At 42.9% G+C, this 12,797-nt stretch overlaps 1 protein-coding gene across 1 annotated transcript in view; it reads left to right on the top strand.

Moving 5' to 3' along the window:
* The first annotated feature begins 5,427 nt into the window (after positions 1-5,427).
* The window catches only part of PLD5 (phospholipase D family member 5), a 207,167-nt gene continuing 199,797 nt past the window's right edge, over positions 5,428-12,797 (top strand). The window contains exon 1 of the mRNA XM_076334200.1: positions 5,428-5,613. Within this exon, the coding sequence (XP_076190315.1) occupies positions 5,428-5,613 (186 nt within the window). The remainder of the gene's footprint in view (positions 5,614-12,797) is intronic.

Raw genomic sequence — 12,797 nt, 5'->3', positions numbered from 1 at the left:
ACACTGTAAGTATTGGACAATGTTTCCATGTTATTTCTGAGGTAGGTGTCTGATATGTTCATAACCTGAAATCTGAAGTACCTCCAACTCCAAACCTTCACTGTAACCTTAGCTTCGACCCTACCATTACATGCTTGTGACTTCAATTCCTGTCCATAAACTGAAGATACAGATATTCTGTACAAAGGTTGTGTGTTATGCTGCATAGGATTTGGGAAAGCAATCCTATGCAGAAATTATTTACAACTATCCATGTAGCACTCTAGCTTTTTTCTTACTGTTTTCCTACTTCGCATCTAGTGAGTTTTACTGTTCTGACCCTGTGCATGGTAATGTAGATCGCACTATAGGGAAAAAGCTCTTTTTTTTTTTCCTCTCTGGTCCTCCCCTATAGCAAACCCGTGTTTCAGTGATTGGCAGCTGCTTCCAGGCGGCAGGAGCAGATAGGCTGGGAGACAGGCATAGCAAGCCTGGCAGCATAGAGGAAACAGACCACTGCAATGGGTTTTTTTCTTTGTAGGCTGCTAGAATTTGGGTGGCTAGGCAGGAGCTGGTGGTTTGGTAATTCTCAAATTGTTTGAAAGTCTGGTAATCTAATCTGGGACGTGCCAGTGTTATTGGGAGGTTACAAAGATCTCCCCAGCTGAGTCTTGTTGGCAATTGCTAGATGAGAAAGCAAGTTCAGCTGAGCTGGGTAAGAAGGTGGCAGTTGCCTTCCTGCCTGGCTGCCAGGCGCAGTACTGCTATTGAAGCGGGTCACAGCCACAGCCCTCTGACTGGACACCAGCTGAAGCCTGCAGGCAATTGCTGTCTGCTGGCTTGGTCAGGTGTAGTAAGTTCTAAGAAGTGGGCCAGGGCTTGTGTGCGGTCCAGCTCTGCAGCATAAATTAGTACTTTGTAAGGAGGCCTTGAATCTATTACAGGTGCATGCATGTATATTAGCTAGAATCATAGAATCATAGAATCATTGAGGTTGGAAAAGACCTCTAAGATCATCGAGTCCAACCATCGACCCAACACCACCATGTCCACTAAACCATGTCCCTAAGTGCCTCATCTACTCGTCTTTTAAATACCTCCAGGGATGGGGACTCCACCACTTCCCTGGGCAGCCTGTTCCAATGTTTAACCACTCTTTCAGTAAAGAAATTTTCCCTCACGTCCAATCTAAACCTCCCCTGGCGCAACTTGAGGCCATTTCCTCTCGTCCTATCGCTTGTTACTTGGGAGAAGAGACCGACACCCACCTCGCTACAACCTCCTTTCAGGTAGTTGTAGAGCGCCATGAGGTCTCCCCTCAGCCTCCTTTTCTCCAGGCTAAACAACCCCAGCTATCCAGCCATGATAAAGTTTTGCTATAGGAGTTTTTATATTTCTAGGTATATGCCATTTGTTGATAAAAGGTCTAATGTTCTTGTATATGTGCTGTATTGCTAGAACCCCTTAATAAAAAAAAAAAGTGTTTAGAAAGCTGAAGCACAGGGAGCAGCTCTTTTAAAACTTGTCTGGACAAGATTTTTGGAAGAAAAAGAAGCTGTCTTTAAAAAAAAAAAATATCATAGCCCTACCTACATGTTTCCACTTGTATCCTGTTTATTTTCTTCACATTGGCCTGAGTTAACTCTGCCCCCTACAGCATTCATCCTGTTGGTATAGAAAATGGACAGTTCTGCAGATTGCCTAGAAGGAATTTCTCAGTCTTGATGTCAAGATGGGCAGTGAATTAGAGAAAACTGTAGTGTGAACCACATGAAAGTAAAATCATGTTGTGATATGCATGACTTGCATCTGTTGCTAATGGTGTAAGTAAGTATGATGTTTGTAATTTCAGTTATCCTTGCTGCTGTAGTCATCTGGCTATGGAAGCAAAGGGCCTTGACAGGAGCAGGTGTTTGGGTAATTCTGAAAATTGCACGGAAGAGAAAGACAGCAGTTTAATCCAGCTCGTACAGCCAATTGGAATTGCTGACCTACTACAGAACTGATTGAATTTTAATGAGTTGAATTATCTCTGAATTAAGCTGGTTGATATGCTTGTGGTTGTGGTTTGAACAAACTTGTTTTTTTGCATAGGTCCAAACTGGAAATAAACTGGAAGAGAAAATCTGGGAAACAGCTGTTTTCAAATTAGATTAATGGTCGTGTATTCACTAGGGACTGACATTGTATCCTTAGCTTGTTACTTTGCCTCAGTAAATTTTTTATGAAAACACAAAAATTTATAGTCATTAGACTACATTTTCCTACTCAAAATCTTCTTTTCTGCTTGGGGTTAGGAAGCAACAAAGGCTTTGCAAGCATAGCTTGCTCATGTGATTTTAATACACTCGTTCTGGGCTTCTATTTTTCTTTTTCTTTCTCATTCCTAATGAGAATAGGACTGGAGTAATATTAATGTTAGCAGCAGTAGTAGTAGAAAGGCACATGCAGCACACCCAGGTGCCAAACAAGGAGGTGTTTGGAAACATGAGCAAACCCACTTTACAGCCTAGGGATAAAAAGCAACTTCAGCACTCCGTTTTGTGACTGTTGTGGATAGGCAGAAGGAAGTTCATCTGGCAGTTGAGAAGGCTGCTGGTAGTGTAGCTAGGGAAGGTAAGATAAACTAACGCTACAAAAAAGCTAAGTCTGCGTTTAAAAAAATCCAAACACAACATACATGGAGGAATGGGACAACATATTGTACTGAAGTACAGTGGCATATCGATTCTGGTCTGTCATAGTATTAAGGGATGGGGAGGAAAGCAGGTGACAACTGCAGAGTGCTACTAAAAACTTTCTTTTTTAAATATTTGGAAGCAGCATAAACAAGAAAGCCCAGAGGAGTAAGGAAAAGGTTGAAGTGCTTTATATACTGCTATAGAAACAATGTGAAACTTCCTATGCAAAACCAGCATAAAGCAGGCTGTCCTTACTTACAGTACATGCAAACTTTTTCTAAGAACATCAGCCTGATGGTATATTCGAAGAAACTCAGGGATTTTTCTTTTCTTTTTTGACTGAATATTTACATGTATTCCAGCCCTTTTGTAGTAGGTGCCTCTGTGAGCACATACAATTCATAAATGGGCATCTACAGCTAAAGTTCAGTTCAGCAGGCTTTTAATGAAGTATTCTGTCCGAGCTTAAAACTACTGCAGCTGTGATATGCCATACATTAAATCTCAGTGCCTTCAGGTGTGTCCTGCATGCAGTAGAGTCACATGGGCCTAATTTTTGCTCCAGGTGTTATGAGAGTGTATTGACAATCTTGGAAATGCCCGGATTTACTCTACTAACTGAAGAAATTAGAGAGAAAGTTATTAGAAAGCAAGCTGCAAGTCCTTTATACCAGTGAGTAAAAATTATTTGCATGTAACAAAAATGGCTCTGGTTGTTGCTATTTTGTTACACTTTTTTTTTTTTTTGGTAGTATTTAGGTAAGTGTTATGAAATTGCCTTTTTTGTTTTAGAGGAAAATGCTGTACTTTATGTTCCTACCAAACTCCTCCTGCAGTTCAGTTTATTTTTCCAGCATTTCATGAAGATACTGGTATTACCTATTAATAATAATCCTCAGTTATGAGGTGTGATGTGAATTTTGCCTTTGTCCTTAGAACTTCGAAAGGAAAAACTTCATTATCTGTCTGGTTCCTGAATGATATTTTGCAGTAATACACCTTGAGCCCAAACATAAGGATATTTTAAATCTATCTTTTGATCAGACGGAAGTCGAGTTCACTCCAGATCAAGTGGTTAGCAGAGAGCTCTTCTACAAGGCTCTCACCAACCAGTCTGAATGAACTGTTCTACCGTTCAAAGGCTATTTTCAGTTAACTGGATTCAGGTGTAGACTTTTACTTCAGTATCTCTTTGTCTGAATAACTACATCAGTTTAGTTCTCTGGCAAACTACAAATTGTCTGCTAGCAAATATTCACCAGAAACTGAAAAGCTGCTCCGAGCTCCAATAATTATTTCTTGGTGCTATGCGAGAAAGTTTTCTTGTCTGTGCCTAATATAGCTTTGCAGAGCGTGTGGGCAATTAGCGAGGTGGCTTTTCATAGTGTGAAAAAGGAAAGTCCTTTTTTCTGCTGAAACAAGTTTGAGCTAAATAGCGACACATACCAACTTCTACAAAAAGAGATGGCAGCGGGCTATAGAAACCACTCCAAAACGTCTTTTATTTTATGAGACAGATACTAGGGTGTCAGGTATCTACGGGTGTGGGTGCTCCAGCGATACTGTCCAGACGGGACCATAGAAGCCATTTGATTTCCGAGGTCCGGCGCTGGCTGAACCGCTGCGGGGGGCGAGGGCTTCCAGGCAGGACCTGGACCCGCAGCCGGGCCCGGGGCTCCTGCCCGCCCTGTGCCCGGCTCCGGCGCGCCGGGCCGAGGTTTTCGCCTCCCGGCCGGGCGAGGTGCGCTCCTGGCTGCCCCGGGCTAAGGACCGGCAGCTCGGTCAGGTTACGCTTCAGAGCACCGGGAGCCCCTGCCCAGGGAGGGAGGCGAAACGGGGACGGAGAGGTGCTGCGGAGGGAGGCCGGCGCGGCGGCCCCAACGCTCGCAGCCCCGCACCTCCCGCTTACCGCGGCGGGGCCCGGGCGGCGGCGAGGGGCGCATTCCGCCCGGGGCGGGGCAGGGCAGGGCAGGGCAGGGCGGGGAGGCGGCGCCCCAGGAGCTCCCGGGGTGGGGAGGTCGGACAAAGGCTTCCAGGAGAGGGAGTGGCAACCGGCCGCCGAACCCCGCGGCGGGATCTGGGGGAGCGGGTCGGTGTCTGCCGGGACAGGGGGAGAGGGGACGAATGAACTTCCCCACGGGCGCGGGGAGCCTCCTGCCCCCCGGGAGGCGGGGAGGGGGGAGGAGGAGGTGGCAGCCGCTTTCCTAGAGGCGAAAGCGGGGCTCTTCCGCGCCGCTTTCCGTTTCCCCGAAGGTGGCTGCCGGGGAGGGGGAGGCGGGGGAGGAGCCGGCTTCATCCCCGGGCGGGCGGCGGCCCCTCCACTGCGCCAACCTGCAGGCGGGCTGGAGGCAGCAGCCCCGCCCGGCCTCCGTCTGCGCGGGGCCGCGCCTCCCCTCGCCTCCGTCCCGGGCAGAGCCGCAGGCAGCCGCTTCCCGCCGCGCCGGTCCTGGACTGCAGCTTGCTGGTGGCGAGGGCAACAAGCAGCGGCATCTTGGAGCGTCTTCTTTCCCGAGTGCCCTTTCATCTCTCTCAGTCCGCTCCTCTCTCGTACCTGCAGCCTTTCCTTCTCCCTCCACTCCTCCTACCTTGTTATTTCTCCTTTTCTCTCCCTTCTCTTCCCGTTTTCTGGTTTTTGGGGTGTTTTTGCTTTCCTTCTCTTTCTTCCTCCCCCATCCTGTTCTTTTTTGGACCCTCTTCGTCTAGTGCCTCTTAATTTCTTGATTTCTTCTGGTTTTTTTTTCCTTGGACTTTGCCTTGTCATGTCAAGATGGAAGTCAGGCATGACTGGCTCTCCTCATCCCCCCATGAGGGCTTCGAGCAGATGAGGCTGAAGAGCAGACCCAGGGAGCCTTCTCCAAGCCTCACCAGAGTAGGTGCGAACTTCTACAGCACTGTCAAGCAGCAGGACTACAGTGCCAGTGTCTGGCTGAGGAGGAAAGACAAACTGGAGCACGTAAGCCAGCTTCTATTTCCCCCCTTTTTTTTCTCTTCTAGACCTCCGTCTAGTCATTCTGTTAGGCTATCTCTCTACCAGCTTGAACTCTAGAAGAAAAGTGTTGCTCCAGTGATTGGGCATGGCATTTCCCAAATGGTAGAGAAAGGAGCTACTTGGAGGTCCCAGATTGGTCAAATCTGAGGTAATTAGGATGTCAGTACTGTTCCCAAACCACATGCAAGTCTCTTCCTAACTGGAAATATTTTTTAATGTTCTCAGCTTATTCATTCTTCTATTCCTGCAAATTCAGGATTGGTGTGGGAGGAGAAAGATTGGGATGGTGCAGATGGAGGTTAGAGCATTTATCTCACCGTGATTATAATGTAGTTCTAGAATTGCTAAAAGAAAATAGCTTTTTAAAATTCTAGCTGTGATTCCCTCCCTCCCCCCTTCTTTTTCTTCTTCTTCATGCATGGGACTTCGAAAATACTCAACCTGTGTGGGGTAGAGGAGATTTCCTTCAAGACATCTATTCCTGCAGCAGCAGTACATGACTTAGTTAAGTCATGTATTTGGGACCACAATAGAACTGATACTGTGGATAGCTCTAGTGAATATTTTATGAGAATTTAAGGTGCTTCTAAGTATTCCTGCCTCAGATGATGTTTGAAAGCATTTTTCATGTTACTTCTAACAGCAAGGAAATGGGTTGAGATGACCTGCATACTGTGTAAGAGTTTTCTGAATAGCTTATTAGATGAAACCCATTGTTACAGTGTACAGCACAATCAAAACGGGGAGGTAGCTGCATTTACAGGGATTCAAAAGAATGTGGATGGGTTTGCATAATGCAACAGTCTGCCATTCTTTACATTAGTTAGTAGTTTGCAATCACAGTCACATTGACTTCAAGATGCACAGAAAAATATTTCTTGTGGTACAGCCACCTGAAGTCTCTTTGGATAGAAATGGTCTCATTACAAGGATAAATTGCCTTTATTACATGAAAATCCTAGATGGCATAGTAGAGTCCTTTAAAGATGAAACCTGAAAAAAGCTCCTTTATGAACTAGTTCATGGAGTATTAGCCTCCCTTCCCACTAACCTGCTGGGTATTTTATCCCTGTTAGTGAATTCTTAAACTTGAGTTGTTTACACATCTGGGGAAATGACAGGAACTGGTGAACTGTAGGAAATACCACGTTTCAAATGTTGAGAAAGGTATTGAATCCTATCTGCCTTCTTACACATGTTGTTGTGATTCTTCACACTAGCAACAAGGCTTCACAGTAGTAAGCTTGTAAGCGGAGTATTCTCTCATTGTGAATCAAGAAGAAAGGTCAGTGCCTTATCTCAGTACAGCTGATGGCTAAAACATAGAAAGCACAGAAATCTGAGCTTTGGCTTTTGTAACAGGTTTTTGCTACATGTGCCTACATGTTGATATGTGTCATCAAATGAATGATTATTAATTGGGGGGGGGATAACCTGCCAACAGTTTGATAGCTAACTATTGTTCTGGTAGCTGAATGTTAGCATGTTCAGTTATCTGTATTTTAAATCATACCACAATATTAGCATGGACAAGGAAAACGGGCATTAACTTGTTTGAAGATTACAAGTGCAAAACCTTTATTTTGTGTGTGGTTTGGTTGGTTGTGGGTTTTTTTGGGGTTTTGTTTGTTTGGGTTTTTTGGATGAAGTCGGTATTTTGTCACAATAGTAATCTTCAATAACCCTGCAGCATTGGTGTGAAAAGCTTTTTCTGTAATCAGTTTGGTATGAATGCATGTTCTTCTGGGGGTTTCCCTCTTATTTGATCCAGTTATTTTTATTCCCAGAGCCTATTTGAACAATGTAGAGGAAAAATTGGAACATTGATATTTTTTGCTTGTCATGAAGTATTTATTTCATTGACATTTATTGTGAATACCCTGCAGTACGTTAGGTATGCCAACAGTATATATGTGAAAATACTTTGTGTTTATGTTTTAAGGTAACTGCATTACTCATGAGTGTTGTAACAGACAGGCTGTTGCATAGCTCCCCTTAATGAATGTAAAGAAAATACATATTAATTTCTAGATTGTATTTTGCTTATACAGTTTTGGAGCAAGGTGGTTGTTTTCTATTTTCAGATACATCTTTGAGGGTTTTGAGTGTTTTCTTGCCAAAGAAGTTATTTCCTACACTCCACTGTTCCACTCCGAAAGGCAAACCAATTAATTTGAGATGCATCATTTTGAATGGTATAGTCATTGAGATATGATAGCTTATGGCCAATATTGGATACTGAAGATATACAAACTTCATGAGGTGGATGGAGGACATGAATAACATTTCATTGCAGCTCCCTCTGAGATAATCATGTTACCTGATACCTACAAAGCAAATCAAAACAGGAGGAGTGAGCATTCATGGAGGTGCTGATTTTGAAAGTATGTCGTCATAAATTTGATGCTACATAATGATAGACATAGGCAGAAGAAGGGTATATAATGAGTGTAAGTCGAGATATGCATGAACAGATTTTGAAGTTTCATATATACTCTTTAGGCCTTGTGGAGGGGATTGGTTTTTGCTTCACTGAAATTATTTCTTAAATAGATTTCAGTGTGGTTGTAATAGGGATAAAATTGGGTCAGCCTATTTTATACGCTACTTCCAGTAAATCCTTGTAGACCACAGTAGATATATTGACTTTCATTGAAGTGAGTAGTATGGCTTACTCATGTGCGACACTTCTTATTAATCCATATATAATTTGAGGGACTAAAAAACATCTTCTAAAGCCGATTTTTATCAAATTGTTTATATAAAAAAGTCTCAAATACACAAACAGTTTGTTTCTAGATTTCAAAACTGTAACAAAGTTGTGGGTTTTGGTGTTGTGTGGTTTGGTTTAGTGTTTTGGTTTGTTTTTTTTAAACAGATCTCAATTTGAAGAGTGTGGTAAAGATGTTCAAAGTTCGACTGTTGCCATATATCTCTTCTAAAAGCACAGAAGAAGTTCAGATGCACAAATATGATGCAGTTTCTTTAAAATTGTTCCATACTTAATTATTGACTGACCGTAAAGGAAGTCAAAATCTGGAACGTATTGCTGGCGTCTTGCTAATTGATTGTTCTTCAAATGGATCTTAATATAGTGCATCTCCTCGTTGGCTAATTGTTTATGTGGGTTATCTTTTTCCAAGTGGCAGTAGCACAATTTGTACCATACAAGATCTGAACACAACTCACCCCTGTTTTCTTTTGTGAACTCAGACGCTGTTTTTAAGATTAAATGGATCTGCTGTAATATGTTTAAAGATAGGCCAATGAGGATTTTTTTGCTGAAGCGAGGCCTCAGTGTACGTGTGCGCTGTAGCTAATGGGTCAAAGAGCCATACTTTTAATGGAGGAAATTACTAGAGGTGTGAGGAACTCTGACATTGCAGATGTGACCACAGTGATGTTGCAAACCTTTGGCTGAAATTCCTGCAGAGTTGAGATTGTTCAGATTCTATGTATCTGCTTCAGCTGGTTCCTCGTGCCTTTTTGTGAAGTTGTTTGCCTGGTACTGGAAGTGTTGGAGTGAAAACTGTTGTGTGAAATATTCTTAAAGTCTCCTTTGCACAGTGCTTTTTTGTTTGTCTTCGTCTGGTGTTGCCTTTTTTAATGAAATGTGAATTGGTTAAGAGAAAAAGGAGGAGGAGGTAGGGATGAGGGGGGAAAGAGTAGCTAACCTGATAGCCTTTAGCTGGTGGGAGTTACGTCTGGTTTAATTTACAGCAGCTCTCCATCATGTCTGTTTATCCTTCAGTAATGACAAGTACTGTATAGCTGCTTTCCTAGTACCTCAGCAAAGAATTCTAGAGAACTTAATTTTAAATAATCAAAACTTAAAACAAAAGCAGAACAGATTTGTTTTTAAGCTACAACAGATATGTGTCAAGCATACAGTCTTTTTTTAAGACAAATACAGGTATCCCTTCTCAAAGATGTAGCCGTAGTCTTTCTCTAATAACTTTTAATTATTTACTTAATTATGTTAAAACATTTTAAAAATTGTCTTTTAAGAAACTGCTTCAAGACTATAATTTTTTGGGAGACCTGGTATCAGAACAGTTTTATTTCCTGGACAGCCTCAGTCTGTTACCTTTAGTATTATCATAATTAGAAAAAGTTATTTGTAATTCTTGCATCATTTCTTGTTTTTACTTAAGTTCTGATCAGTAGCAAAGGCAACGTTGGGATTTTCAGATTCTAAGTACTCTTGCTGTTATGAGAGTTGACTTGACCAGTTGATGTTAGGCAGTTGATCAGCATACCGCTATCCCTTTGGCAGCATTGCTACCCAGAGAGAAAAGAGGCTATGAGGTTGAGGGAGGGCAGTGTCGCGTGGCAACAGAGGCAGATATCTAACATGCAAATGTTAGGCTTAAGACAATTTACAACGCTGCCTGACAAGCATGGCTGTGGTACTTCTCAGAGCCTCGTGACCAAATCAGAAATAAAGTATAACTTTCATTCACCTGTCATAACATCTTTATAAAAGTTGAAATCCCAAATCCAGTTCTGCCAGTTCATTTTTATTATTCAAAAACTAGTAGTTCTCTTAGGCAGCCTTTTTTTTTTTCCCCTCTTTTTTTCTTTTTTTCTTTTCTTACAATACAGGAAATTCTTAAAAACATTGTTAGACAGTTTAAAATTGCATTTCTGCTCTTGCATGTAAATTAGTACAAGTGTTAAAAGTCAGAGGACAGATTTATAGGCTTCAGAATTTGACATCTTGAGGATGGCAGAAGACACCATGTGCATAGCTATAATCTGTAACACGTAAACGAAGGTGGACAGAGCCTGATGTAAAGCAAGTAACAGGAGTAGAACTCAGTTAAGCCAAATCAGTAGCTTGACAGAGTCAACAACTTTAACTTAAGGAAGAATACTAAAAGGATCTAAATCACAATTCAAAAAACCATTACACATATTCCTGAAGCAGCCTCTGTCTCGCAGTAAATGCAAACACCTGGTTTTTTCGAGTTAAATGAATTGACGGAGTCTTTTGCATTAAGCAGATGTAAATAACTTGTCATCTGGTATAATGTTGGATACCAAGAAGAGTGGAGCGCACCATGTATGAAGGTACATAAGTGGGCACAATTCAGAGGGTTCTAAAGAGTTGGTGTCCAGTGTTTGGAGCTTTTTGATGACATGGTTGCAGATTATAATTCCAAATGTCTATCTGGTCCTGGAGACAGATATCTATATTTAGATTTCATCATTAAAATCAAGGGAACAAACTCCATGAAGTAGAGGGACTTTGGCTTTTTCTCAACAGAAGACTGACATTTGGAATCGCCTGCCTGCAACAGTGGTACTAGCATGCATTGAGGTTCTTGCTGAAGTAGTAGCATGCAGTTCGCTTCACTGCTGACAGACTGTGTGTGGAAGAATCCTTCTGTTGAAATGCTGCTTTCTTCGAAGGTGTCTTTCTCTAGTAATGTTTTGTAGACAAACATAATTAGAGAAAATAAACGTTCAGAGAAGTGCAAAAAGGGGACCAAAATCATTGAACAGTGTTGGGAAAATACTGAATAGCATTTTAGGGCAGAAAATGTAAACCGCTTTCTTTTGAAAATAGTATGGGGAATTTGAAATCTTGACATTTGGAGAGGAAAGAATAACTTATTTCAGTAGCTACCACACATAAAAGTAATTCTGTATTGCAAAGCAGTGAAGGTATGATACCTAACAGTTCATTTTTCTCTTTCTGGTTGTGGTGGGTTAACCTTGGTTGTCTGCCAGATGCCCACCAAGCCACTCTCTCACGCCCCCTCCTCAACAGGACAGGGGGAGAAAAAGAGATAAAACATCTTGTAGCTTGAGATAAAGACAGGGAGATCGCTCACCGATTACTGTCACAGGCAAAACAGACTCAACTTGAGGAAAATTAACTTCATCTATTGCCAGTTAAAAATAGGGTAGGATAGTGAGAAACAAGGACAAAACTAAAAATGCCTTCCCCCCTTCTTTCCAGACTCAACTTCAGTCCTTTGTTCCTGACTCTTCTGCCTCCTTCCCCCCAACCCCCCGAGTGGTGCAGGGGATTGGGGAATGGGGGTTGCAGTCAGTTTATAACATTTTGTCTCTGCTGCTCCTTCCTCCTCACACTGTTCCCCTGCTGTGGTGTGGGGTCCCTCTCACGGGATACAGTCCTTGCCAAACTGTTCCAATGTGGGTCCTCCCCACAGGCTGCAGCTCTTCAAAAACTGCTCCAGCATGGGTCCTTTCCATGGGGTGCAGTCCTTCAGGAATGGACTGCTCCAGCATGGGTCCCCCATGGGCTGCAGTTCCTGCCAGAAAACCTGCTCCTGCGTGGGCTTTCCACAGGCTGCAGCTTCCTTCAGCACACATGCTCTGGTGTGGGGTCCTCCATGGGCTGCAGTGAGGATATCTGCTCTGGTGTCGTCCTCCATGGGCTGCAGGGGGACAACCTACTTCATCATGGTCTTCATGGGCAGCAGGGGAATTTCTGCTCCGGCACCTGGAACACCTCCTTCCCCTTCTCCTTCACTGACCTTGGTGTCTGCAGGACTGTTTCTCACATTTTTCTTGCTCTCCTCACACAGCTGCTGCACAGCATTTTTTACCCTTTCTTAAATATGTTATTGACAGAGGCACCACCAGCGTCGTTGATGGACCAAGCTTTGGCAAGCGGCAGGTCTGTCGTGGAGCCAGCTGGAACTGGCTGTGTCCGACATGGGGGCAGCCCCTGGTCTCACAGAGGCCACCTCTGCAGCACCCCCACCCCCCCTTCATTTTTAGAAATGAAGTTTTCTAGTTTCTGAACAAAAGACCTAAAACTTAGGCTATGTTGTAGATGCTAACTTCAGTGAAGATATGGGAAAAGTGGTTTTCACTGCTATGCCTTTCCTAATGCTACAAGCATTAAGGAAAATCCAAATTACTTTTTTGCCACTGTCATCCCTTCTTTTTATCAGTTTTTACCATCCTTGTTTAAGGATTTTGAAATAGCAGCTTCAGAAACTTGCAACTTAATCTCTTTGACTGTTACACAAACGAATACTTTGCAGTTTTCAGTGGTTTGGTCTTGTAGCAGACCATTGACAGTAACGCTTTTAAAGATAGTGGGAGTACTTAAGACACTAGGAAAATTATCTTTAGTGAATATCTCCTCACAAACGCAATCACTTCAC

The sequence above is a fragment of the Aptenodytes patagonicus genome, chromosome 3, assembly GCF_965638725.1.
Source record: "Aptenodytes patagonicus chromosome 3, bAptPat1.pri.cur, whole genome shotgun sequence".
Lineage (NCBI taxonomy): Eukaryota > Metazoa > Chordata > Aves > Sphenisciformes > Spheniscidae > Aptenodytes > Aptenodytes patagonicus.
Note: the sequence above shows the minus strand (reverse complement) of the source record. Positions and strands in the feature narration are given on the sequence as shown.